General features: G+C 38.9%; 1 protein-coding gene across 2 annotated transcripts in view; it reads right to left on the bottom strand.

Annotated features, from left to right (window-relative positions):
- stt3a (STT3 oligosaccharyltransferase complex catalytic subunit A) overlaps positions 1 to 23,985 on the bottom strand; it is a 37,348-nt gene that overhangs the window by 9,986 nt on the left and 3,377 nt on the right. For both annotated transcript variants that reach the window (XM_061898128.1, XM_061898129.1), the window contains exons 3-13: positions 19,919 to 19,979; positions 19,719 to 19,840; positions 12,774 to 12,919; positions 10,187 to 10,277; positions 9,990 to 10,096; positions 7,728 to 7,892; positions 7,463 to 7,643; positions 7,223 to 7,378; positions 6,144 to 6,235; positions 4,666 to 4,821; positions 85 to 273 (exon numbers count right to left, since the gene is read on the bottom strand). In XM_061898128.1, coding sequence (XP_061754112.1) covers positions 85 to 273; positions 4,666 to 4,821; positions 6,144 to 6,235; positions 7,223 to 7,378; positions 7,463 to 7,643; positions 7,728 to 7,892; positions 9,990 to 10,096; positions 10,187 to 10,277; positions 12,774 to 12,919; positions 19,719 to 19,840; positions 19,919 to 19,979 — 1,466 coding nt within the window. The remainder of the gene's footprint in view (positions 1 to 84; positions 274 to 4,665; positions 4,822 to 6,143; positions 6,236 to 7,222; positions 7,379 to 7,462; positions 7,644 to 7,727; positions 7,893 to 9,989; positions 10,097 to 10,186; positions 10,278 to 12,773; positions 12,920 to 19,718; positions 19,841 to 19,918; positions 19,980 to 23,985) is intronic.

Raw genomic sequence — 23,985 nt, 5'->3', positions numbered from 1 at the left:
AAATGAGTAGTGGTTTGACCTGGATTTTCATAAAGCAAAACGGAAGTGACAGCAGATAAGTTTCGGTTTTTGGTTTTGACTGACCTCAGGAGTGTTGTGACGAAGCCAGTAGTAGGCCTCCCTGAAGTCATCAAAAATTATGCGACTGCCATCGCCTCCACGTGCAGACAGGACAATTGAGGGAGAAGAGTAGGCTTCGCTTGTCACCCAGGTAGAGTGGAAGGTGTATGTGATGAGGAAGAAGGACATGACCAGAATCATTCCAGAGGCAACCTTGGACGGACAACATTGTTTTGTCAGCAAATAACTCTGTGTCAAAGCAACATATTGATGATAATCAAATGATCTGTAAGTTCATTCTGTGTATCTATCCACCTAACATGCATATAGTATACCAAGACTGTGGAAGGACGTTAGAGAGTCTGCAGAGAACAAAAAAGTGAGGCTGCAATTGTTGTTAGGAAACAAACTACTGGACTACTGTGATCAGCCCAATGCCTGGAGTTTCACTCGCTCGCATTAGTTTATAGCTATAGATGGATATAGCATACATTTTTAACCATGGCAACAAAGGAAGTTGAGTGGTATAAAAAGTTAACATTCAGTAAAAAAAGAAAAAATAATCATTGAAATCATGGTCATAGGGCTGGACAATCAAATCAAATTCCGATTTCAATTATGGCTCATGATCATAAAAATATAATTGGGAAAAAAAAACCCAGATGAATAACAGTGAAACAGATGAGAAGCGAATTCGTGAAAAAACAGTGAGATCTCACCATGGTTGCTATTTCTTATTTGACAAAGTGCTAGTATGCCTATCCAACTATCACTAAACAACACCAAAAAAGTAAGGCCATATGATTTCCACATTTACGTAATGGTGGACGGATTCACAGAATTGGCCAATAAAAAGGAATCCGTCTTTGTACGCAGAATACCACGGAAATGTACATAAATGTGACTGAAATGCTGTCCTTGTGAGTAGAAGGAACATTTGTTTGGGAAAATAATGTTTCTCTGACAGCTCATTCATCCCCCAAGCAAAACAATCAACCACCTGGTCCTGAATTTAAAAAAATATCGACGTCCTGAATTTAAAAAAAATATCGACAGGCACCTGAACCACCAACTGAACTACCATGAATTGATTAACATGGACCCCGACTTAAACAAGTTAAAATACTTATTCGGGTGTTACCATTTAGTGGTCAATTGTACGGAATATGTACTGAACTGCGCAATCTACTAATAAAAGTTTCAATCAATCAATCAATCAATTACAAAGCTAAAGCAAGCAAGAAAAATTCATTTTACTAGAACACATCTCATGTGCTTGTTTTCTAGTTAAATGCATAATTGATGTAACATTATTGTACAACAGGAAGAAAGCAGTCGCTACTTGAGCGGCTTTCTCTTAAGCCGTCTCAAAAATTGTCAAGCTAAGAACAGCAGCACACGTCTCTCTTATCCCACAACATCCAGTCGAACTGTGCCAACCAAATAAAGGTTTCAGAAAGTACCTTACACAGGCAGAGTGTACTTAAAACACTTATTGATACATTTATAAAATCTTTATGCTTTGAACTCAAATATTGGTCAACATTGTCCAAAGAGGTATTTCCCAATATATGTGAGGATTTTTTGCATTTATTTACCAAACATTTTAATAAATTGTATCAATGACACAAAAAGCTCACACAATATTAAGGTTGAATAAGAATAACAGGTAAAAACGTAATTTAAAAAATTAACAACGGTAAAAACAAATTTGACTGTTTTTAGCAAATTGTAATATTTAATATATTATGTGTACCCAGCCTTCCGCCTGAATGCAGCTGAGATAGGCTCCAGCGACCCCCCGCGACCCTATAAGGGACAAAAGGTAGAAAATGGATGGATGGATAATTATTATTATTTTACTTGTTATTTATTTATATCCATTCTATTAAATTACATTTAAAGTTAGGTCGTGGTGGTACAACAAATGCATTTCAATTTAATGAACTATTGTGTTATTTATGATTTCAATATCAATCAAAAAAAATTGATTATTTTTGTCATAATCATGTGTAGCTAGCCAACTTAGCGAAGCAGTTTTTTTTGTCCTGTCCAGCTTCTCAGGCAAATCATATATAGTTGATGTAGATGCCCATATGAGCTGTTCAGATTTACTTTACAAAAGAGAAGTGTAGGATACTTCTCTTGTTCCCTTATTTGAATTTGACTTAATTAAATGTACTTATATTATCATTTGGTGCAGCTGGGCCGGAGCAGGAGGGGATGAAAAGAGGGAAAAAAAGGAAGACAGAGGGGGAAATTGTGCGGATAAGAGGGGGATTAGACAGAGAAAAAAACAACAACAGCAAACACAACTATAGCAACAAAAACAACAACAACAACAATAGAACACCAGCACATACGGTATGTACAAATGATGGTAAAAACCCCGTTTCTGTATGAGTTGGGAAATTGTGTTAGATGTAAGTATAAACGGAATACAATGATTTGCAAAATCCTTTTCAACCCATATTCAGTTGAATGCACTACTAAAACAAGATTTTTGATGTTCAAACTGATAAACTTTATTTTTTTTTTGCAAATAATAATTAATTTAGAATTTCATGGCTGCAATACGTGCCAAAGTAGTTAGGAAAGGGCATGTTCACCACTGTGTTACATCACCTTTTCTTTTAACAACACTCAATAAACGTTTGGGAACTGAGGAAACTGTGCAGGTTCCCCTCCATGCTGCCGCTGAGCTAAAATGAGTTGGATACCCCTGCCGTACAGTATATGTAATAGCTGTTGCAAAAAAAAAAAATGGCAGCTTAAAACAGAGTAGATCCAGCAGAAAATAGACATTATAAACAAAGAAAGGTAGCTAACATGGAAGTGGTGGGACAAATAATAAAAAAACAAAAAACATGAGACTTCCCGCGGGACAGATTTTGGACGCTGGCAGGTCATAGTTTGAGGACCCCTGCATTACAGTCCGTGCTCGCAATGTCACAGTTTTTTTTTAAAGCAGATTGGACATATTTCTAGCCTAAATTAAGTGATTAAGACGTTGCGGCGATCAATAAAGCTATTTACCAAGCCGGACTTATGTTTGCGGGCTAAGGGTGAACAATGTTAACAACACGGCCGCTAATATACAACACGACAATCAAATTGACCAACTTTTGGCAGAAAAAAGTACTGAGTAACTTCATCTTCAACTCCTGCCTTATCAATAACATCTCCACATTGGTGGGATTTTGGTGTGAGCACTGTCAAAACACAAGATACGAGACATACCAGTACCGGCTTGCCAATTATTGCTAACAGGACTGCTATAAGCAGCTGATGAACTGATGCACTTCATCTTCTCCACATGACATTGGTTGGCCGTTGGGGTGAGTGATGTGGAACAGTGTTGTTTTCGTCAACGATGACGATGACAAAATCATTTCGTTGACGCCACTTTTTTTCATGACGATAACGAGACAGTGGCGAGATAAACATGTCTCTCTGATGACGAAAACATGACGAGACGTGTGTGACTTTTCGTTGACGAGACGAGAACGGACGAAAATGTTAGTGGGTAATCTGTCAGATGTTTAAAATGCATGACATTTCTGTTTATTGTGTAGCACGCGTGCGCACACACGCACACTCAACAGTACAGAATGAAAGATCAGAAAGCTTTAGTACAGGGTCAGTTAATAAGCTATGTATTTTTGTTCTGCTTGTTTGATAGTTAAGACCATACTATTTAGCTTGTCATTGTGGAATGACAAGCTAAGAAAAATGGAATGCTAACAACACAGCTTATGGTCATAGCTGCAACTGCCAAGTTGAACAACCTTTGGCATAACAACTGATAGCTGTGGTTTCAGCATATGGAAGCCCAGTTGTAACTTAAACGGACTAACCCACAATGTCGTGTTGTAGTGGTCATGATGGTGGCCAGGCGACGGCCATAGCAATGATGCTTGGTGGATATTCCAGGCTACTAGTGAGTACTGTTCTCTACAGTAGAACACACTCAAGCCTACTACTTTATTAGGTAAAAAGAGTGTAAAGGTGACTGAATAGGTGTTATTTTATGTTTAGAGGGCTCTAAATATGTTAAAAAATACTTTTTAGAAGGTTGTAAAGAGTTTTTGCTCTTGAAAATACTGGATTTATTCATAATAATCCTACTGTCGTTTACCACAGTCAGGATGAATATACCACGACTATACTGCTAAAATAACATCAACTGATTAAATACAGCCAACAAACCGCGACACTGGACACATCACAAGTAATCAAAATAAAATAGAAAAAAGTAAGAAATAAAGCTATAATTAAATGCTAAAAACACAATATAAATTAAATGTGCCTTACTCAGCATTGCTTTCTTTCAAAGCATTTCAACAGGGTTTTCATTGTGTCAAAGGTTGATCAAATCAATTTAAATGGTACCTTTTGATTTTCGGAGTCAATCAAACCCATCCAGCCATCCATTTCCTACCGCTTGTCCCTTTTGGGGTCACGGGGGTTGCTGGAGCCTATCTCAGCTGCATTCGGGCAGTAGGCAGGGTACACCCTGGACAAGTTGCCACCTCATCGCTGAGCCACCAAGTTGCCACTTCATCGCTGAGCCACCACAGATAGACAGATAACATTCACACTTACTTCATTTTTGATGGGGTAGGTGGAGTCCTGCTGTTTTTTGCTCTTTTTGTCTGGCCGGCTGACATCCAAATTCTTCATGTAGGTGGTGAGTACCTGGGACACACCGATGCCGGACAGGATACACATCACAGGCGCCAACACCAACATCAAACGAACCTAGAGAGACAAGAAATAAGATGCACATTTCCACACTGGATATGAACTGGGAGTGACTCCCTAGATATGCCTAAATGATTGGTTGTATTAACATGTTACACTGATTTGGTGTAAACAGTTATTTTTTATTTTAGACAGCGCGGGTCTATCATGCCCTTCTTGTCACTCTTCTAACATTAATGATAGTATTTACCATAACAATAAAATCATTGCTCTAAAACTATGGGGTCCCAATAAAACTTTTACACTTCAAATATGATACTGATATTGCAGGCATTGATATTGGCCGATACCAATTTCGATCTGATACAATATCAGCAATAATGTTGTTTACTAATTTTGTAGCTCTGTATGCTGGATCCTGGTAATGCTTGATAAAAGTAAATGAGGGAAGGCTGGAATAAACTTTATAATATTTAGTTATTATATCTTGTATTCTTAAACTTCTGAGTCTCATTTGCAAGTATGTATTTATTTCAGTTGGTCTTAAGTGTGTTGCTGTAGTCAGGAAGTAGTATTTGCCATTCGGCTAAATGTGCCAGTCTTGTCTTTTGTTGAGCTCCAAAGTGTTTAAACCAAAAGGTGTTCAACATTTTCAGGCCAAAGCCCCCCAAACTGACAGATATGGAGCGAGGACACCCTATTATATTCTGTGTAAAATTGTTTCAAATGAAACTGATCCTATGGGTATCTTGTTAAAGAATTGCAGCGGAATTAAAAAATATTTATTAAAAAAGTATAATCAATCAAAGATTTCACAACCACCTGCGGTTTGTTACCCCTGCGGACTCCCTGTTGAAGACCTCCTTGTTTATACAATAAACTAAATAAAATATTTTATGGTAACTAGTAGCATATTTTTGATTAGCAGCAAGCTAGTACATTTGTTTAAATGCATTTATTTTATGTTTGAATATCACACAAAAGTTATTTTATATCTCATGTAAGCTGTATTGGTATACTTTGTTCAGATTTACAGGTGTTTTGAAATCACAACTCTTATAAGGCTCCCACATTAACACAAGCATTTGTATGTCTGCTAAGCGATCAAAAAGCGACGTTAGCAGGAGCAGAACAGACAGCTTGTATTAGAGTTTCGATAGACGCTTTAGATGCAGGCCGATATTGCTGATATCGGAACCAATATTAATATCAGATCATAACACCAATGGTGTTTAAACTGAAACTGGATCCCAGTGGTAGACTATAGTAAGTTTATTTTAAAATAACTGCATTAATCTACACTCTTCTCCATTTGAAGATACACATAGGTGGAGCTGACTTTGCGTAAAACAATCCAAGTGAGCTTAAACAAGACGTACCATGACAGCTGAGAAGTACATGCTGGTCACACCATACATGATGATGAAAATCCTTGCATCTGACAAGTTGTTGAAACAGTAGTAAAGACCAACTGTTTGAAAAAGGAAAGGAAACAAATTAGTGCTCAGAGCATTTGAAGACCTCTGTGAGGTGCACCTATGGATGGATGGATGGATACTTTATTTTGACCATAATATTAGTTTAAATGTCAGAGAACAATAAACAAAAAATCTTGAGCGCGAGGGAAATTACAAGTCTGCTGGTGGATTGTAACAGAATCAAGAGAAAAAAAAAATAAAGAGCTCACAGCCTCCAGAAGTCAAAATCTGTCTATTGTGTTATTTTCTGTTAGTCACACTGTAATAACCTTTACTGCAGAAGAACCTGATAATCTTTTTCTTGGCTTCCACGACCTGGCGTTCTCCTTCTTTGTTGAAATAATCATGAGCACGCCAGAACAAACAGTTAAATGAAACATGTATGTGTTATTTCTAAAGAAAATAACAACACAATCCTTATCAACCCTACACTAACATGTTAAGTGCCAAGAACTGCAAAGATTTTTAGGAAACATTTCAAGCAAAAACGCAGCAAAGCCGCTGCAATTTTTGTTTTGTAATTTTTTAAATGGGCAATCTCACGCCATTCCACATTCGAGAGTTTTCGAATGTCGACAGAAGCAACCAACACAGACCAAAACATACGTAACCAACACAAATCAATCAATAAACATTGTTTGTGGTTTTGTACAGAAATCTAAAAAAATACCACTTTGGCAAGAAGAATAGCGGAATTAAGCTAAATAGCAGACGTTTGGGATGTCTGGAATTGTCACCTGTAGTGGGGCAACAAAGTGTGTTACTAACATGCTTTTATTTTTTGAAGACCTGGCTTTATAAGCTACAAAGAAAAACATGTTTTTTAAATAAAATATATTAAATAGAACACTGCCCCTGCCATGCCCACGCCACCACAAATAGTCTACTATCGCATAGAACCACTGAGGTCTGTCTTTAGAGTTTACAAGTGGTCACAATCATGTCAAAAGAAGGAATCTGTTGTTCAAGTGCATGCTTGCCTGGGTACATAAAGACCAGCAGCTGCAGGTCAAAGTAATAGGAGGACCATGTTGTGGGCTGGTGCTCAGAGACAGAGGCAATGATGGGGATGTTGTTCTTGGCATACGAAGGGTCCAGCAGCGAGTAGAAACGACCAGTCCATGGAGAGATCTTTCCTGGGGGCACAGCAATCAAGGACATTTAGTTACTTGTGTGATCCTCCTGAAACAACCCAGTTCAAAAGGCATCTTAGTACCCACCTGTCAGCATGAGAACAGTGCCCACGGACAGCAGGAGGAAGCCCACCAGGGAAATGACGCTCTTAAACAGCACCTCAAATTGCTGAGCGTTTAGCTTGCTGCGAAGGTAGTCAACGAAGGCGTGAATTTGGCACAAGCCAAACACACCGAAGGCTGCCATGTGCTCAGATGACTGCACCGGCTAAATGGGAGCAATAGACAAACTGTATGTCACTGAAATTATACCAAACATTTGTAAAAATCATTCGCTCAAACCGATCATTACCTGGAAACCAACAAAGGAGATCTGCATGGACAGGATGGTGCCCAGGCAGTACACGGTGCAGTAAGCCACATAGATGCGGTGAGAAAACCTTCCTGTGAGCATCAGAACCAGGACGTGAAGAGGGATCAGGTTGATCAGGAACACGTACCCACCCCAGGAAGAAACCTAAACACACAAAAACATGTCGATAATGCCCACTTAAGAAAACAATAAAATATACCATTGGACGATACGCACAGATAAAGATTGAGAGGAACAAGAAATCCGACAAAAGAAAGATACATTCGGTTGATTTTTAAAATAAAACAGTTGGTAGAGTGGCAGTGCAAGAAACCTTTAAGGTTCCTGGTTCGATCCCCGGTTTTCGCCACATTAGTCACAAACCTGTTGTGTCCTTGAGTAAGTCACTTAACTCTTTGCTCCTGATGGGTCATGGTTAGGGCCTTGCGTGGCAGCCCCTGCCATCAGTGTGTGAATGTGTGTGTGAATGGGTGAATGTGGAAATAGTGTCAAAGCGCTTTGAGTACCTTGAAAGTAGAAAAGCGCTATAGAAGTATAACCCATTTACCATTTATTGAGATGTCGAGACCAACATTCAGAAAATACATTGTGTGCGTGAACACGCTCATTAAAAAAAGTCTGGTTCTAAGAATTACTGTTTGTTTTATATCTACACCAAAATCTCGCAGCACACGCAATGTCCCTTAGCTCAAGCCAGTGCATGTCAAGGCCCGTTTTAAGTTTGCCAATGACCATCTGGATGTGGATTGAAGTGGAAGTGAGATCTACATGATTGTATAAACACTTTAGCGCAAGCGCTGTTTTTATCCCTTTTTAACGTTCTTTATCTATTAATTTTTTATAAGAGTTGTATTTTTCTCCTCTTAATGCACATGTAAATTTAAAAACTCTTATGTGGAAGATTACTTTTAATAATTGGACTTGTGAATCTGTTACCAGCAACAATGAATAAAGACGACGCCATTTCACACGAAAGTTAAAAAGTTATGTCAACTGCTGGTCATGCGCAAGGATACTCGATCACAGGAACAATTACTTAAAAAGATGGCTCACATGCATAAATACATCAAACACATGTCGGACGAGATGCAGAGGAATGACTCACTCTTGGCCCATCCTAAAGTCTCGTCTCCCCGCGGTGTCCAGTTGGCTGGAAACATCGCAGACTGGTGAGCCCCCCCCCCGCAAATGGAGACACAGTTTGCTGTACTTCAGCAGACGGATTTCCAATACAAGGGGCCGTCGCCGCCCCACTATTCCATCTGCTTCAAGTTCAGGCGGCTGATTAAGGGAATGGTGCGCTGGGACTCCACCTCTCCCTTCATCTGATGAGGGACCACACCCAGGGTACTGTTGTGGGAGGCGGGAAACCTGAACTAGTTTGCTTCTCTGACGATTAAGTGGACGTTCCCAGAACCTTAAATATCAGTGACTTCATTGTACATCACGCTTGCATGTTGTGGCCAGGACGTTCACCCTACCGTTCTTCGGTTCCACCGTTATGGACTGAACAGAGAAAATACCGGACATCCTAAAATCCCAAGAGACGACAAAAAAGGACATAATTTACGCATGGCAAAACGACATCCGCAGGTAGCAGTCCTAAAGCAGGACTTCATCCACTTCCTCACCACCGTCGCTCAGTTCCAGGCAAACACTTTTATCTCCGGTCCCACCCCCACCTGTGGCAGAGGGATAAGCCACTTCAGCAGGCTGTTTAGCCTCGACACCTAGCCTCAACACTTTTTTTCCATTTATACTTCTTAAACTTTACCAAGCAATTATTTCTCTGTGTTGTTAAAAGCGAGCTTATTTATTATCATGCCTGCTCCTGGCTTGCTCTAAGTGTGTAACATGTTTAGTCTTGTCCTTCAGTGATAATATACATTATAAAAATATTTAAGATACTAAAAATTTACTTAAATTGCCATAATGTAGGTGATTAATATTACCTTAGGAAGAGCTGCTCCTCATTGTGTATGGAGACACATAATGAGCTGCTACTGTGTCATCTAGTTAGGATTAGCATTTGTGATCTGCTTTAAAAAGGTATTCATCTGCAATGATAATGTACTTTTTCACAAAATTGAGCTGATCAACGGGCACATCCCTCCCTAATTCCAATATCTTAGGAAGCGAAAATAAAGGGCCCTCCCGTAAACCGTTTTTTTTCCGTCATCAAATTGTGTGGAAAAAGTTATGACACCTGTAGTCTTTGGTTTGTTTGCTTGTTCTGCTCACCATGTAGAAGTAGGCAAGAGCGCACATCGAGGACCAGTACACAGATCCTGACTTAACGGCCTTGATCCACATGTAGTAAGTCAACAGCATACAGAAGATGGCAATACCTAAGTTGGACATATGGCAAAAAAAATAAACATGTTATTTTCGGGGCTTCTAAAAATGCAGTCTCCATGTTATGAATATGCAATGTAAACCTTCATTATCATAGGAGCCAGCAACAGAACGAGAGATATAACCAGGCACCACAGCGATCATGGCTGCAGCCAGAAGCCCAGCACCCGCATCCTAAACAGACAAAAGACCAGTGAATAGCAATAATTACCTAATATTAGAGAGGCCTATTTTATGCAAAACCAACTTTTTTACCTATTGGTACCTGATGTTGTGTATTTTGGACCTTCATAAGTCCCAAAAATTTGAAATAAAACCGAGGAGGCATTGCGGAGATATTTCTAAACCAATTTGGCCTTCCTTCATACTTCTGCTAAATGATCCGTTTGGAATTTGCCCAATTTTTGAACAGCTATGTGTGCATCCGCCATTGCATTCCGATGCTGTGGTCAATAAGCTCCTTTTTTGCTATCCTTTTGTTGTCTATGGATGTTCTAATTCATCCAGGTCATTGTAATCGCAGGGCATTCAATCGATCGCAACACGTCTAAGACAGACTGTTTGGTCTGTCTTAAACGTGTTGCCTTTACTTCAAGTAGGCTTCATCAGTTCATCCTCATATACTTAGAATGGTCAGATCTAAGTATATAAAAGTAGCGTATAATTTGAAGTAGGGTTGTACGGTATACCGGTACTAGTAAAATACCATAGTACTAATCAATGGAAACGATACTACACTACCTTTGAAAAATACCGGTACCGTTTATGCTGCTGTAGGGTAGGGACTACAGCGCCGAGGCGCATGATGTTGAATGTGTCAAAAGGCACACACAGAGTGCTTACAAGCAATATCGTGGAGAAGAATGGCAATAAACTTCAATTCTACTGGTTAATAAAGAGGGTGCATGAAGCACAATATTAAAGTATTTGGGTTTCAAAACTAACAATAAAGGCGACGCTTTAAACAGGGAGGCGTCGTGCTGCAAGTGTTGCTTTAAAACACGCCTTGCCAAATGTGGCAATTAGTATTACCACCTCTGCTTCAAATGTAGGTAAACATTTAAATAATAAGCATTCAGATCTGCACAAGGAGTTATAAAGACTGACAGGTAATGTCGTTTTTACACAATTCCAGCTGTTCAGCTCGTGCAGACCGTAGTCGAGGAGCACAGGAGAGATGTTCACTACAGGGGCGATGTTTTCGTCGGGGTGTGTGCTAAGCCCTGCTTTTGGGTCAGACAGACGAGGCCGGCTTGTCGTGACAATCACTTTACATTTCGTTTTGCAGGACACAACACGGAACGTTCATCACTCTACTGCAAAGTGCACCCGCTCCCTCATTCTCTCTTCACTCGCCCATTCACTAAGTGACGTCATTTGGCCAACACATTGACATTCTCGCAAACAAACATGCTACTCTCATAAGTAAACCGGCTCCTCTGTTGTGCACATAAAGATAAGTAGATGCGCACACAGCTGCTTGGCTTGTTGCCAAATATTAGAGTCAACTAATGCAAGTGAAATGACTGAATTTTGTAACAAATTCCTACAATTTGGTTTTTATCTTTAACAACGTGTATTTTTCCTGCTAGATGGCTTACATGTGTACTTTTATCCACAGTTTTGTTTTCAGTATTTACTAATACCGCATTTCCTTGAATTTCCGCCGGGGCGCTAATTAATTTAAAACCTCTTCTCACTCCTGCGCTTACCAAAGGCATGCGGTAAAAGTAAGCATGCGCTAATTATTTTAAAACCTCTTCTCACTCCGACACTTACCATAGGTATGCAGTAAAAATTGAGTGTGATGTAAGCTTGCACCTTAAATCCTACTGAATAGCTCTTAATCTTCTTCCCTTTATGCGATTTCAAATTACCGGTATTGAAATCAGCCTCCTCCATTTTGAAAATGATGAAAGGTTAAGTGTCACTCGTGACGTCACGAGTTTGACCAGGCGGTACTAATAAGCATGCGCTAATTATTTTGGGAGGAGAGTTTGACCCGGCAGTAATTCTAGGCAGGCGCATACTTTATGCCCTGCGGCAATTCAAGAAAATAAGGTAATTATATTTTTCTTAAAGCACAGACCATGATTGGCCACCATTTATAATGAAGCCTTTAATATGTCAATAAAGCTTTTGTTCTATTCTAACCTAATACTGGATTATGGCAGACTATGTGTAATATTGAAAAATTGTGAATTGTCAGATTTTTCAATATGGACATTTTTTGTACTTTCTTTTATTTTAACAAGTTTTGAAAAATATCAGAAAGTATCAATATACATTTTGGTATCGGTACCAAATTATTAGTAAACAGGACACTCCTAGTTTAAACTTAATCGGTCAGTAGAATCTTTATGGAAGCGTTAAAAACTACAATAAAAATGACCATGAGCAGTCGCTATTAAAGTGGAACCACGTAAGTAAGATCGCCCACTAAACGGTGCATCCTAAAGAGATGGCCAGAAAGCAGATTGAAAACGGTGTTTTGTAAAGCTTTGACAATGGAAAATTTTGACCAAACACCATTACATTTTATGTAGACCACAAGGAGGTGTTTCAAATAAATAAAAAATTCATTATGACCCCTTTAAGTCACTATTCGATGAATTCATAAATGAACATTCATGTCATTCATTGTGGTAAGTTATCCTTCATTTAAAATACCTTCAGCTCCTTGGTGAAGTGATAGGTGACAATGGCGGTGAAGGAGGAGAACAAGGGAGCAAGAAACACGCAGACATTGCGGATGTCGATGGTGATGTGGAAAAAATGCAAGGTGTGGTACAGGGCAGCTGAGGTGATCATCAGTCCTAGTGAGGGAGAGAATAAAAAAATCCAAAATTAGCCATATGAAATAAACCAGTGCTTCTCCTGGATGTCAAACAATTTTTTATTGAGGGCCACATTGCAGTTATGACTGCCCTCAAGAGTCTGAAATAGTAAAAATATATTAATATTAATGAATAACCGCCTGCACACTAACTGCACACTGATCGATGCATTTTGTAAGGCTGTCAAAACATAAGTAATGTGAATGATCACAAAAAATAATTGCATAATCAAGTATAAAGACAGATTAATCACAACACGAATACACGTTCCTTCACCGTAAGTGTGGATGGTTACATGAAAGTAGTGTTTTGCTATACAATCAGAAATCTGGTCAATGCATACGGGAGTGAGAAGACTTTGACTGGTCAACTCGCAGGCCAATCTTACTTCAAAATACACTAAGATGGTATTTTAGATAAAACTGTTAGCAAGTTTTGAACAAATTAATGACAGACATTCAAGAAAACATCTAAAAATTAACTGTATGACGTTCTAACAATAATATGGCATACTCATAAGTAATATCAATTATGCAAGTAAGTAATAACATGATTAATCATGATGAATCCAAATTGATTAATCAGATTTTTAAAAAGTTATCATGTGACAGCACACGTTTTTACGATCTTAGTTTGAAATCATGAGTCAGGGTGACAAGAAGATATTTATTTATTAACAGAAAATGCTTGGAACACATGTTAATATAATGTATTAAAGTTAAAGTACCAGTAAAGTGGAAAAACAAGTTGACTTTATGTGCTTGAATTTCATTGAATCCATTAATCGTACCAAAACGTAATTACAATCCGCAAAGTATGTGAAAATCCCGTCTAAACATCACGAAAAGCCACAAATTCAGTCAGCCATTTTGAATATTTTGCTCCGAATACCTTTGTTTTTTTGCGGAGATTGACGTCACTGGAGGAATGCTTCTGCTCTCTGACCATAGTATAAGATCAGTCATATTGGAAATATTCAAAAATTAGAGAGAGAGATGTGCCGTCTATCATTCACAATCCTTATATGAGACATGAACACATTTTACTTGTTTTTTGCATTCTAAGTCGTAAATAAGTAACTACATAAAAAGTAAGCTAACAATCATGGAGTCAATGGGGGCTCCTCTCCTTTGTGCCCACAAAACTCTCTAAAAAAACCATCCAAAACCCACCAACAATACTGTCTACATCTCGTGACATAAAAATTAATTAATTATTAGTAATGTTATTATAAACACAAACACAGACAAAGTATTTTAACACTGATAATTGAGAGCTAACTATAGTTTATGCTGCACTGGACTTAAGGAGAGACTGAAGATGGCAGTAATGCAACATATATGGATGCAAACTTCCATAAAACTGAAAGGAAGAATAAAAAGCATGGCAGTATAGAGTCAGTGATGGCTTTGTTTTGGGGACGGCGTGATGGGTCGAGGTTAAAGCCTTGCATGGCAACTTCCGCCATCAGTGTGTGAATGTGTGTGTGAATGGGTGAATGTGGAAATATTGTCCAAGCACTTTGTGTACTTTGAAGGTAGAAAGGCGTTGTGGGTCGTCAAAGTTATTCTAGATTATGAATCATGCCTTTTATCTGGATAATAGGAGGATTTAGCCATGAATCTAGAAGGAGGCATACAGTCTCAGCAGCAGCTATTTTAAAACCTTAGTAGGATTAAAATTAACTCTTGATTTAAACTGGAATATATGGACATTCTATCAGTCGTCATCACAGTAACAGCAGGCATTGTATAGTAAGTCATTGTTTTATTATGTTTGTCGTTTGTATTTTTTGCTTAGCACTGCTACATGATGCTTAGTGTTTTACTAAAGCTGGATCTGTTTAGCAGAGCTTCTAAAACTTGTAACTCACCTTCCTTATATCCAGGACCAAAAATATGCAATTCTGGACTATCATTGGTCCAAAAGTAGTCATTGTTGGCTCCGACAGTCTGCATGATTTGCAATGTTGTTGGTGGGGGAAGGGATCTGCCGTTTTAACCCTACATCACACGATTACGTGACTGGTGAGCTCATGATCTCCCTAAATGGCTCAGGAATCTCTGTGAGATTCATACTATTTTGATCGTATTTATTTACTCATTCTTTGCAAGTATTTTGATGTCATAAATCAGATAGATATGATATTAGCTTTAATATAGACGACACTTGTTTTTCTACTCTATTGGTACTTTAAAACACATGCAATTTTTCTGTAAAAATTGAAAGAACAATCACTAGCAAGAAAGATAAAGTGCTTTATTGATGCAAATTATTTGAGGGCTTTCGTGGTGGGCCACGTTAAACGAAGTGACGGGCCAAATTTAGCCCAGGCCCTCGAGTTTGACACCTGTGCCCTAGCTATACAACTTTATAGACACAAGAAAATGCACAATTTGGACAACCCGTACTCTGTAGAAACGAATGCTGACCATAAGTGCTAACTATCGACTATGCAAGCGGCCCAAACCTTACCACTAAAAGCAGATAAAAGCAAACCATAAAAAAATGCAATGGCAGAGATCCATGTATGTTAGCAAAAAAGATTTGTCGAGCAATCTCGACAAATCCGTTGGATTGGTTCTCAGATATGTCAGACTATCTGGTGCGCCAGAGATCAATCTACACCAAAAACAGATAAAAACTCGGTAAAGCATGGAGGTCTGCAACTTCTTTGTGTGTGGCTGGGTCAAGGAAATTAGTCTCGAGACTCTCCCGGATTGCTTGGGTTAGGTTGCATTTCATGATTTAACTTTGCGTCTCGAACCATGTTTGTTGTTGTTGCAAGCATTGTTTACAAGTATGTGTGTTTATCTCCGTCTTTATCAAAATATAACTATAGATGTCAATGTTGTGTATGTGCTGAAAACTTCATTTGTGATTGATGCCTTTGGTAAAAGCTTAAAACTATTTTAGGTTTTCCTCACATTTACACTCGCCGAGTTGGTGCTTTACGAAACACTTGTTGCAAAAATGTATTTTAAGAGCTTTGGAAAAAATTATGTTTACAAATAATAACAAAATAACAAATACTTAATGTTAAAAGTATATCAAACACAGGGTTTCCCCTAGATTGCCAAAATACCTATGGCAGTGTGGGACATGGTCATCATATAATTTTCTTGAAGATTTTCTTTAAAACTTCTCAAAAAATATGTACATACATTTGAAGCAGCACTAAGTAACTTTTCAAGCTTCATAAAATATTTTCATATATTTTGGGATTATACATTGATTTACAACCAGTTGAATGACATCTCTGACATGGCCTGAAGGGGTCTATATCGCTTTCACTAGTAATAAGCAATTTTGTGGAAGGTGGCAGATTTCCTGCCAAACAAAAAAATACAAATGTGCTGACTTGCTTTACGGCATATGTCACTTCCCATTTTTCAACTTTGTTGAAAGGCGGATGTCAATTCGAACACATACGTGCAATAATGCTATAATGGCAGAATCTGCAAAACAAAACAAAAAACTAAAAAGTTTTGTCTGGAGGAAACAAAAAAAAAGAAAAAGGCACGCTTCCTGAATAAAAAAGCAGTCAAGGATCAAAATTGGCTCAAATTTCAATCGCTGGCGCAAGCTCAAATCAATAATAATAATGCTAATGTTATCGTAAATTTGCATGGGAACAATAAATAGCCACTAGCCTAAAAGCTCGCAGTTCCACACTGACACGACCAGTCTTGCAACAAACTCAAAAGTACTGTATAAAGAAAATACAAAGCAATGACTGCAAACTGCAAGTCAAAGTTTGAGTGAAATATGTAGTTTCCTACTGTGGAAAGATCAGTCATACTGAATCATTGTGGTATTATCGTGTCAGTTTATATGTACATGGGAAATGTGGTCAACTGGCGCCACCAAAATCCACCAAAACTGAAAGTTCTTAAGATGGGATATAAAGACAAATCTGTTTTATCATTAATTATTAACGTATATTTTTTATATTATGTTGTTTTGCTTTATTTTAAATTGTTGCCACTTATGTACTTTAATGAAAATGTTTCAAGTGTCTACTCGGGAGACTTTTGGTCATTTTTGTCTTTATTAAAAACGCATTCTATTCTGTGCTTGAGAAGCTAGCTCTTGGGGCGTGGACAGTCATCTCGTGAACTGGTGCGCAAGGTGGAGAAGTTACGACTGGATCAGGTCGGACTCTCATCGACAGACAGCAAGAGCTCTGGAACCAGTTCCCTGGAGAGGGGCTGGACAGTCTTCCACTTTACCATTGCCAGTGGTGAGAGGTGATGGGCTGGGCTGGCATTTCTTGTTGCCCCCCCGGCTCAGGGCCTGTATGTTAAGAGTTTAACTCAGTAGACGAAACGGGGATCTTCCATCTGCCTTCGGATGGGGGGACTGGTCGTGACTGTTTACGCTTACGCACATATGACAGCAGCTCGGAGTACCAGCCCTTTCTGGATTCCGTTGAGTCCCCACACACATATTCGGATAAGCGGAAGAAGATGGATGAATGGATAGTAGGTTGCTGTTCCCGGGTGTCTCTGGTATACATTAAAGTTATGTCTACGTTGTAGGTATGATGACTACGGTCCAGACAATCACGTGCATTTTGTCTATTACTTCATCACAACATTCTGTTTTGGCAGTGCTGTTTGAGCTGATCAAAGTATTTTTTTGTCGGCTGAATTTTCGGTGCATTACTTGACAGTAGTGCGCGATAAATAGGCTAGATATATATATATATATATATATATATAGACACACACACACAACTATTCATACTGTAACCACATGCCAGTGGTAATGTTTTATTTCTGTATGGTTTTGATTTGATGTTAATTTTTCCCATAATGTCAAACACACCGTCTGTGCCTGAAAGCGGATTGGTCGAGAATGAGGAAGTGTGCGTCAAGGAAGCATGGAGACGGAGGTTTGTACACGGGAGGTAAAAACTGTTTGGAATTATGATTACCGGCTGTTATCACAATTTTGATAGGAGGCAACGATAGTTTTTTTTTTTTTCACTTGAAAAAAACCCCAACATATTTCTAAGCTTTGGCTGCAATGATTTTGCCACTAATGGAAAATCCTGAAACAAACCTTTAACAAAGTGATCACTGCAAACTTGTACAGGACTGTCTCAGAAAATTACAATATTGTGATAAAGTCCTTTATTTTCTGTAATGCAACTAAAAAAATGAAAATGTCATACTTTCTGGATTCATTACACATCCACTGAAATATTGCAAGCCTTTTATCATTTTAATATTGCTGATTATGGCATACAGCTTAAGAAAACTCAAGAATCCTATCTCAAAAAAGTTGAATATTTCCTCAGACCAAGTAAAAAAAAAAGATTTATAACAGCAAAACAAAATCAAACATTTGAAAATGTCAATTAATGCACTCAGTACTTGGTTGGGAATCCTTTTGCACGGATTACTGCATCAATACGGCGTGGTATGGAGGCAATCGGCCTGTGGCATTGATGAGGTGTTATGGATGCCCAGAATGCTTCAACAGCGGCCTTCAGCTCATTTGCATTATTGGGTCTGGTGTCTTTCAGCTTCTTCTTCACAATAACCCACAAATTCTCTATGAGGTTCAGGTCAGGGGAGTCGGCAGGCCAATGGAGGACAGTAATACCATGGTCAGTACACCAGTTACTGCTGGTTTTGGCACTGTGGACAGGTGCCAGATCATGCTGGAAAAAGAAATCATCATCTCCATAGAGCTTTTCAACAGATAGAGCTTCAATAGCCGTATTCCCATGGTCAAGCCACTCCTGAACTCTAGACAACGGAAGTTCCCTCAGTCAGCAATGGTTTGGGGAGCCATGTCAGCTGCTGGTTTTGGTCCACTGTGTTTCAGCAAGTCCAGAGTCAATGCAGCTGTGTACATGCTTCCATCTGTTGCAAACCTCTATGAAGATAATGATTTAATTTTCCAGCATAATCTGGCACCTGTCCACAGTGCCAAAACCAGCAGTAACTGTCCTCGATTGGCCTGCCAACTCTCCTGACCTAAACCCCATAAAGAATTTGGTGGGTATTGTGAAGAAGAAGCTGAAAGACACCAGACCCAATAATGCAAATGAGCTGAAGGCTGCTATTGAAGCATCCATAACACCTCAGCAATGCTACAGGCCGATTGCCTCCATGCCACGCCGCATTGATGCAGTAATCCGTGCAAAAGGATTCCCAACCAAGTACTGAGTGCATTAATTGACATTTTCAAATGTTTGATTTTGTTTTGCTGTTAGAAATCTTTTTTTTTTACTTGGTCTGAGGAAATATTCAAATTTTTCGAGATAGGATTTTTGAGTTTTCTTAAGCTGTATGCCATAATCAGCAATATTAAAATAATAATAAAAGGCTTGCAATATTTCAGTTGATGTGTAATGAATCCAGAATGTATGACATTTTCATGTTTTTAGTTGCATTACAGAAAATAAAGGACTATCACAATATTTTAATTTTCTGAGACAGTCCTGTACATTTTCCAACTTTGTTCCAAAGGTCTGGAGTGCGTCTTTCATAAAATCTTGACATCTGTCATCTAAAGACATTTCTTCTTTGCGCAATTTTAACTGTTCCAACAGTCCAAATCATCGAAAGAATAGCATATTTTTCTTCAAAATGCCTTTGAAAAATGCTATTACAACTGACTCTCGCTGGCCCACCACTTCGAGCCTCGCATAGTTAATGAGTTGGACGTGACATCAGGTGAATACAATCTAATGACGCTGACCTGGTCACAAGGTACCACAGCATACACAGAGAGTCATTATGTTGTTTTCTCTTGTTCCTACCTGGATAAATGGTGCCACCGATGATCCTACCAAGTGGATACCATGCTCTGTCATCAAACCAGTTATGGAAGTTATAAAATCCTTCTTCTGTCAGAAACCGGGTCGTACGGTAGTTGAAGTACCTTGAAGGTCAGAGACAAGTGTAATGTAATTTATTGTTTTAGAACAATCCTGGAACCGCTCAAGGGGACGCCACTTACGGATCAAATTCATGGATGACACTTTCAAACCTCAAGACGGAAAATAGTCTGGTGGAGAATGCTGAGGGAAGAAAGGAGTTGTTAATTACAATAGTAGTACACGTAGTAACAGTAGAGGTGTATCATCAAATTCTGGGCCCCCATATACAATACTTCCAAAGGGTCCCTCATGCCACCCTAAACCCAACGTTTGTCACCCCAATACACACACACACAAACTTGGTATGTTTGCATACACTAAAAACAAACTATTGCCTTAAATTTGGTTGAAACTAGCTTTTTTTTTTTAAAACATGAAAACTTTAATTAGGTTTTTGATTTTAAATGGGCCCTAGAATGCAAAACCTACTTTTCTTACCTACTGGTACCTGCTTTTGTGTATTTTGGATCTGTATAAGTCCCCAAATGTTTTAAAAAAAATTAAACCATGGAGGCTTTGCTGGGATATTTATAAAACAATCTAACCTTGCTTCATACTTATGCTAAACGATCCATTTGGAATTTTCCCCATTTGGGATGTTTTTCCCATTGGCGACATCAGCGGATTATCGATATAAGGTAGCTTTACCCGAAGAGCTTTGCATCAACATGCAGAAAATAATGCTCGTTATAACAACTACGTACACTGTCGAGCTAGCTGTGTGCAAAAAAAACATGAAATGTGGGCTAATACTTTACAGTAGGACTGTGAATCTTTGGGAACCACACGATTCGATTAAAATTTTTGGGAGTTAACGATTTGATTCAGAATCGATTCTCGATTGAAAATCTACACTGTTTCAATAACATTGGATGCCAGTTCAATGACTATCTACATTCCTCCATAAAATGGATAAACAGCTCTGAAAAATGTTATATTACTTAAAAGAAAATGTGTTTTTGTTCAATAATATTTTACCCAAACATTTAATAAAGTTAAATACAATGAAGGCAAAGAAGTATCCAGCACTTGTCTTTTCTAAAGTAAATCTGTACAGCAGATATGGGCATCTACATCAACAATATGATTTGCCTGAGTGGCTGGACAGGACTAACCTAACTCTCGCCACAAAGATCTGGTCTCGAGGGCATTGCAAACTCCTTCCAGATAGCAAAAAATAATGAACCTATCAGGATCGCCGGGCGGGATTTCATAGATGTGAAGTAGCGGTGAAGCACGTTGCGAGGAGTTGTGTGCTGACATTGATTCTGCTATTGCAACTGTTTTGCGACATCGATCGTCTACTGACATTGCGGCGTTGTTTCAGTAAAAGTTCTCTAACTTTTCGCTCTGTCGTTATCCAGTATGTCGGCTGTTCTGTTTTGGATTTCCCAGCGTCGCTCTCATCAGCGTCATGGGTTGATTTCGATGTGAGTGGTTGAAGTACAATGTCATTCAAGATAACAGACCAGTGGTTTATCCAATCACATACAATGATTTTTTTTTACAAGGCCCCGGCTTCTGAAATACATCTATCCTTGGGTGGAGCTCAGTGAAATACAAGGATCTGGCGAGAGTCAGGTTAGGACAGGACTGATAGGGGAAAACATTTTTTAAATAGATTTATTTATTTTTTTAAACCATTAAGGAAAGTTACAAAAAACAATTGCAGTTAACCTGAAAATCGATCTTTTTTTTAAATCCCTACTTTACAGATACTGTAATATGATTATTCATGTTTTTCAGTCAGTACAAACAGGGCTCCTATTGCATTGTGTTGTGTATTACAAACTCAAAAGCTATGCAGTTGCTGACACAGAGGCTAGTTTTCCTCTTGCTAAATCTGTAGCAGTGTGAGACTGTGTCTCTGTGAGCAACACAATGTGTTACTAAACTAGAAAAACAGTTGCTCAGTTTTCCCTCTTACGACAACAATGTCGCTACAGCTTGGTTATTACACTGGTTACGGATCGTAAATAAATGAAATACTGTTGCCGTTTTTTTAATGCATTTTTAGAGTGATTTAGAGGCAGAATGGATTGCTCCAATTAGCAGCATTGCTCGCCACCTAGAACGAGAAGACTACTACAAATTAGAATGCAAAAAACCCATAACACAAGTGTTCTTGTCTATCATAAGGGTTGTGAATATCTATACATTTTCTACCGCTTGTCCCTTTTGGGGTTGTGGGGGGTGCTGGAGCCTATCTCAGCTGCATTCGGGCAGAAGGCGGGTACACCCTGGACAAGTGGCCACCTCATCAGATTGTGAACAATAGGCAAAATTCCAAAAAAGTGAAGTTCCCCTTTTTAAGTTGAGCTTTGATGACTTTGTGACATTCGTGTTGGGTGAATTGTTAGTGGTTTGCTAACCAGGTTGAACACATCATTTTGCATTTTTGATAAGTGAAGACAGTCTTAGACATGCCTCATCAGTGTTCGATAATGTTTTTTTGTTTTTATCTCAACTTTTTTTGCATTGTCTTTTATGACTTACATATCTAAATGACAGGAAAAAAAATCTTCAGAACTTTACAAAAACCTAGGGTGCAACATCCTTACTTTCCCTTCCACTTCCACATTGACGTCTTGAGTAGTAGTAGTATTGTAGTAGTAGAAGTAGGGCTGGGCGATATATCGATATATCGCAGGTTTGTCTCTGTGCCATATAGAAAATGACTATATCGTGATATTCGAGTATACATTCTCATCCAGTTGCTTTTAGCTGCGGGCATTAAATTACAGGCTGTTCTCGCTCTTTCCTGTGTATCCTCACACACAAACGCACTTTCTTACATACGTCACATACTGTCACATCATATGTCACATACATATACGCCCTCGCGGAGCAGAGAGGTAGCAGCATGGCTAACATTTGCTGTGATGCTAGCGGAGCCATGCGTGTGGTAATACGAGAGAAAGAAGGTGGGAACTAAGGAAGAATTAATTCATGGTAACGTTAGCTGTGATGCTAGCGGTGAGGTGCCGGTGGTAATACGAGAGAGAAAAGGTGCGAATCTGGTAACAAACCGAGGAAGAATTAATTTCCACCAAAAACAGCACGGGATTAATCGTCCGGCGCTGGTTTGGCTTCAAACGGGAATATGTTCAACATGTATGCGGCAAAAGCGTTGCTACAAAAAGTAGCAGCACTGCTAATGTAGCATCATTTGAAAAGTCACCCGCAAGAGAATGAAGAGTGCTTGAAACTCCGCATGTCAACATCTCCGGCTGGTGCCACACCAAACAAAATGCCAAAGCAGCTATTTCCAGAAAAAGACAACAGAATGAGATAACGTCCACAGGAACCTATTATGCAGCTCATTTTTATTTGACAGTTATTGAAATATTTTGTGTGACATAATGCACAAAAGTGCACTTTGTTTTTAACTATTGTAGTGGCGTTCTGTACAAAAAGTACACTTTAATTTAGTGTTGTTTTGATATGTCATCTAGTGACATCATTCACAAAAGTGCACTTATAGCTTGTTTTAAAATGTCTCTGACAATCTTGCATTTTCTATTTTGCAAATGACATGAATGTTTGTGCCACGGCTTATCAATCCATCCATTTCCTACCGCTTATTCCATTTGGGTTCGCGGGGGTCGCTGGTGCCTATCTCAGCTACAATCGGGCGAAAGGCGGGGTACACCCTGGACAAGTCGCCACCTCATTGCAGGGCCATAACGGATAGACAGACAACATTCACACTCACATTCACACACTAGGGCCAATTTAGTGTTGCCAATCAACCTACCCCCAGGTGCATGTCTTTGGAAGTGGGAGGAAGCCGGAGTACCCGGAGGGAACCCACGCAGTCACGGGGAGGACATGCAAACTCCACACAGAAAGATCCTGAGCCTGGGTTTGAACCCAGGACTACTCAGGACCTTCGTATTGTGTGGCAGATGCACTAACCCCTCTTCCACCGTGCTGCCCTACAGCTTAATAACTGTTTATTGAATACAGTTTTGGTAAATTGACTTAGTTTTGATTTCCCACTCTGCATGAAAGTTTAAAATATATATTAATGCAGTATGAACAATAATGTTTTAATGTAGACACATTAAATCATCATACTAGTGTGGTTGTATGCATCAAGTGTTAATTCAAGGCTAAGGCGAAAGATCGAGATATAGAGTGTATC

The sequence above is a fragment of the Nerophis ophidion genome, linkage group LG04, assembly GCF_033978795.1.
Source record: "Nerophis ophidion isolate RoL-2023_Sa linkage group LG04, RoL_Noph_v1.0, whole genome shotgun sequence".
In the NCBI taxonomy this organism is placed as follows: domain Eukaryota; kingdom Metazoa; phylum Chordata; class Actinopteri; order Syngnathiformes; family Syngnathidae; genus Nerophis; species Nerophis ophidion.
Note: the sequence above shows the minus strand (reverse complement) of the source record. Positions and strands in the feature narration are given on the sequence as shown.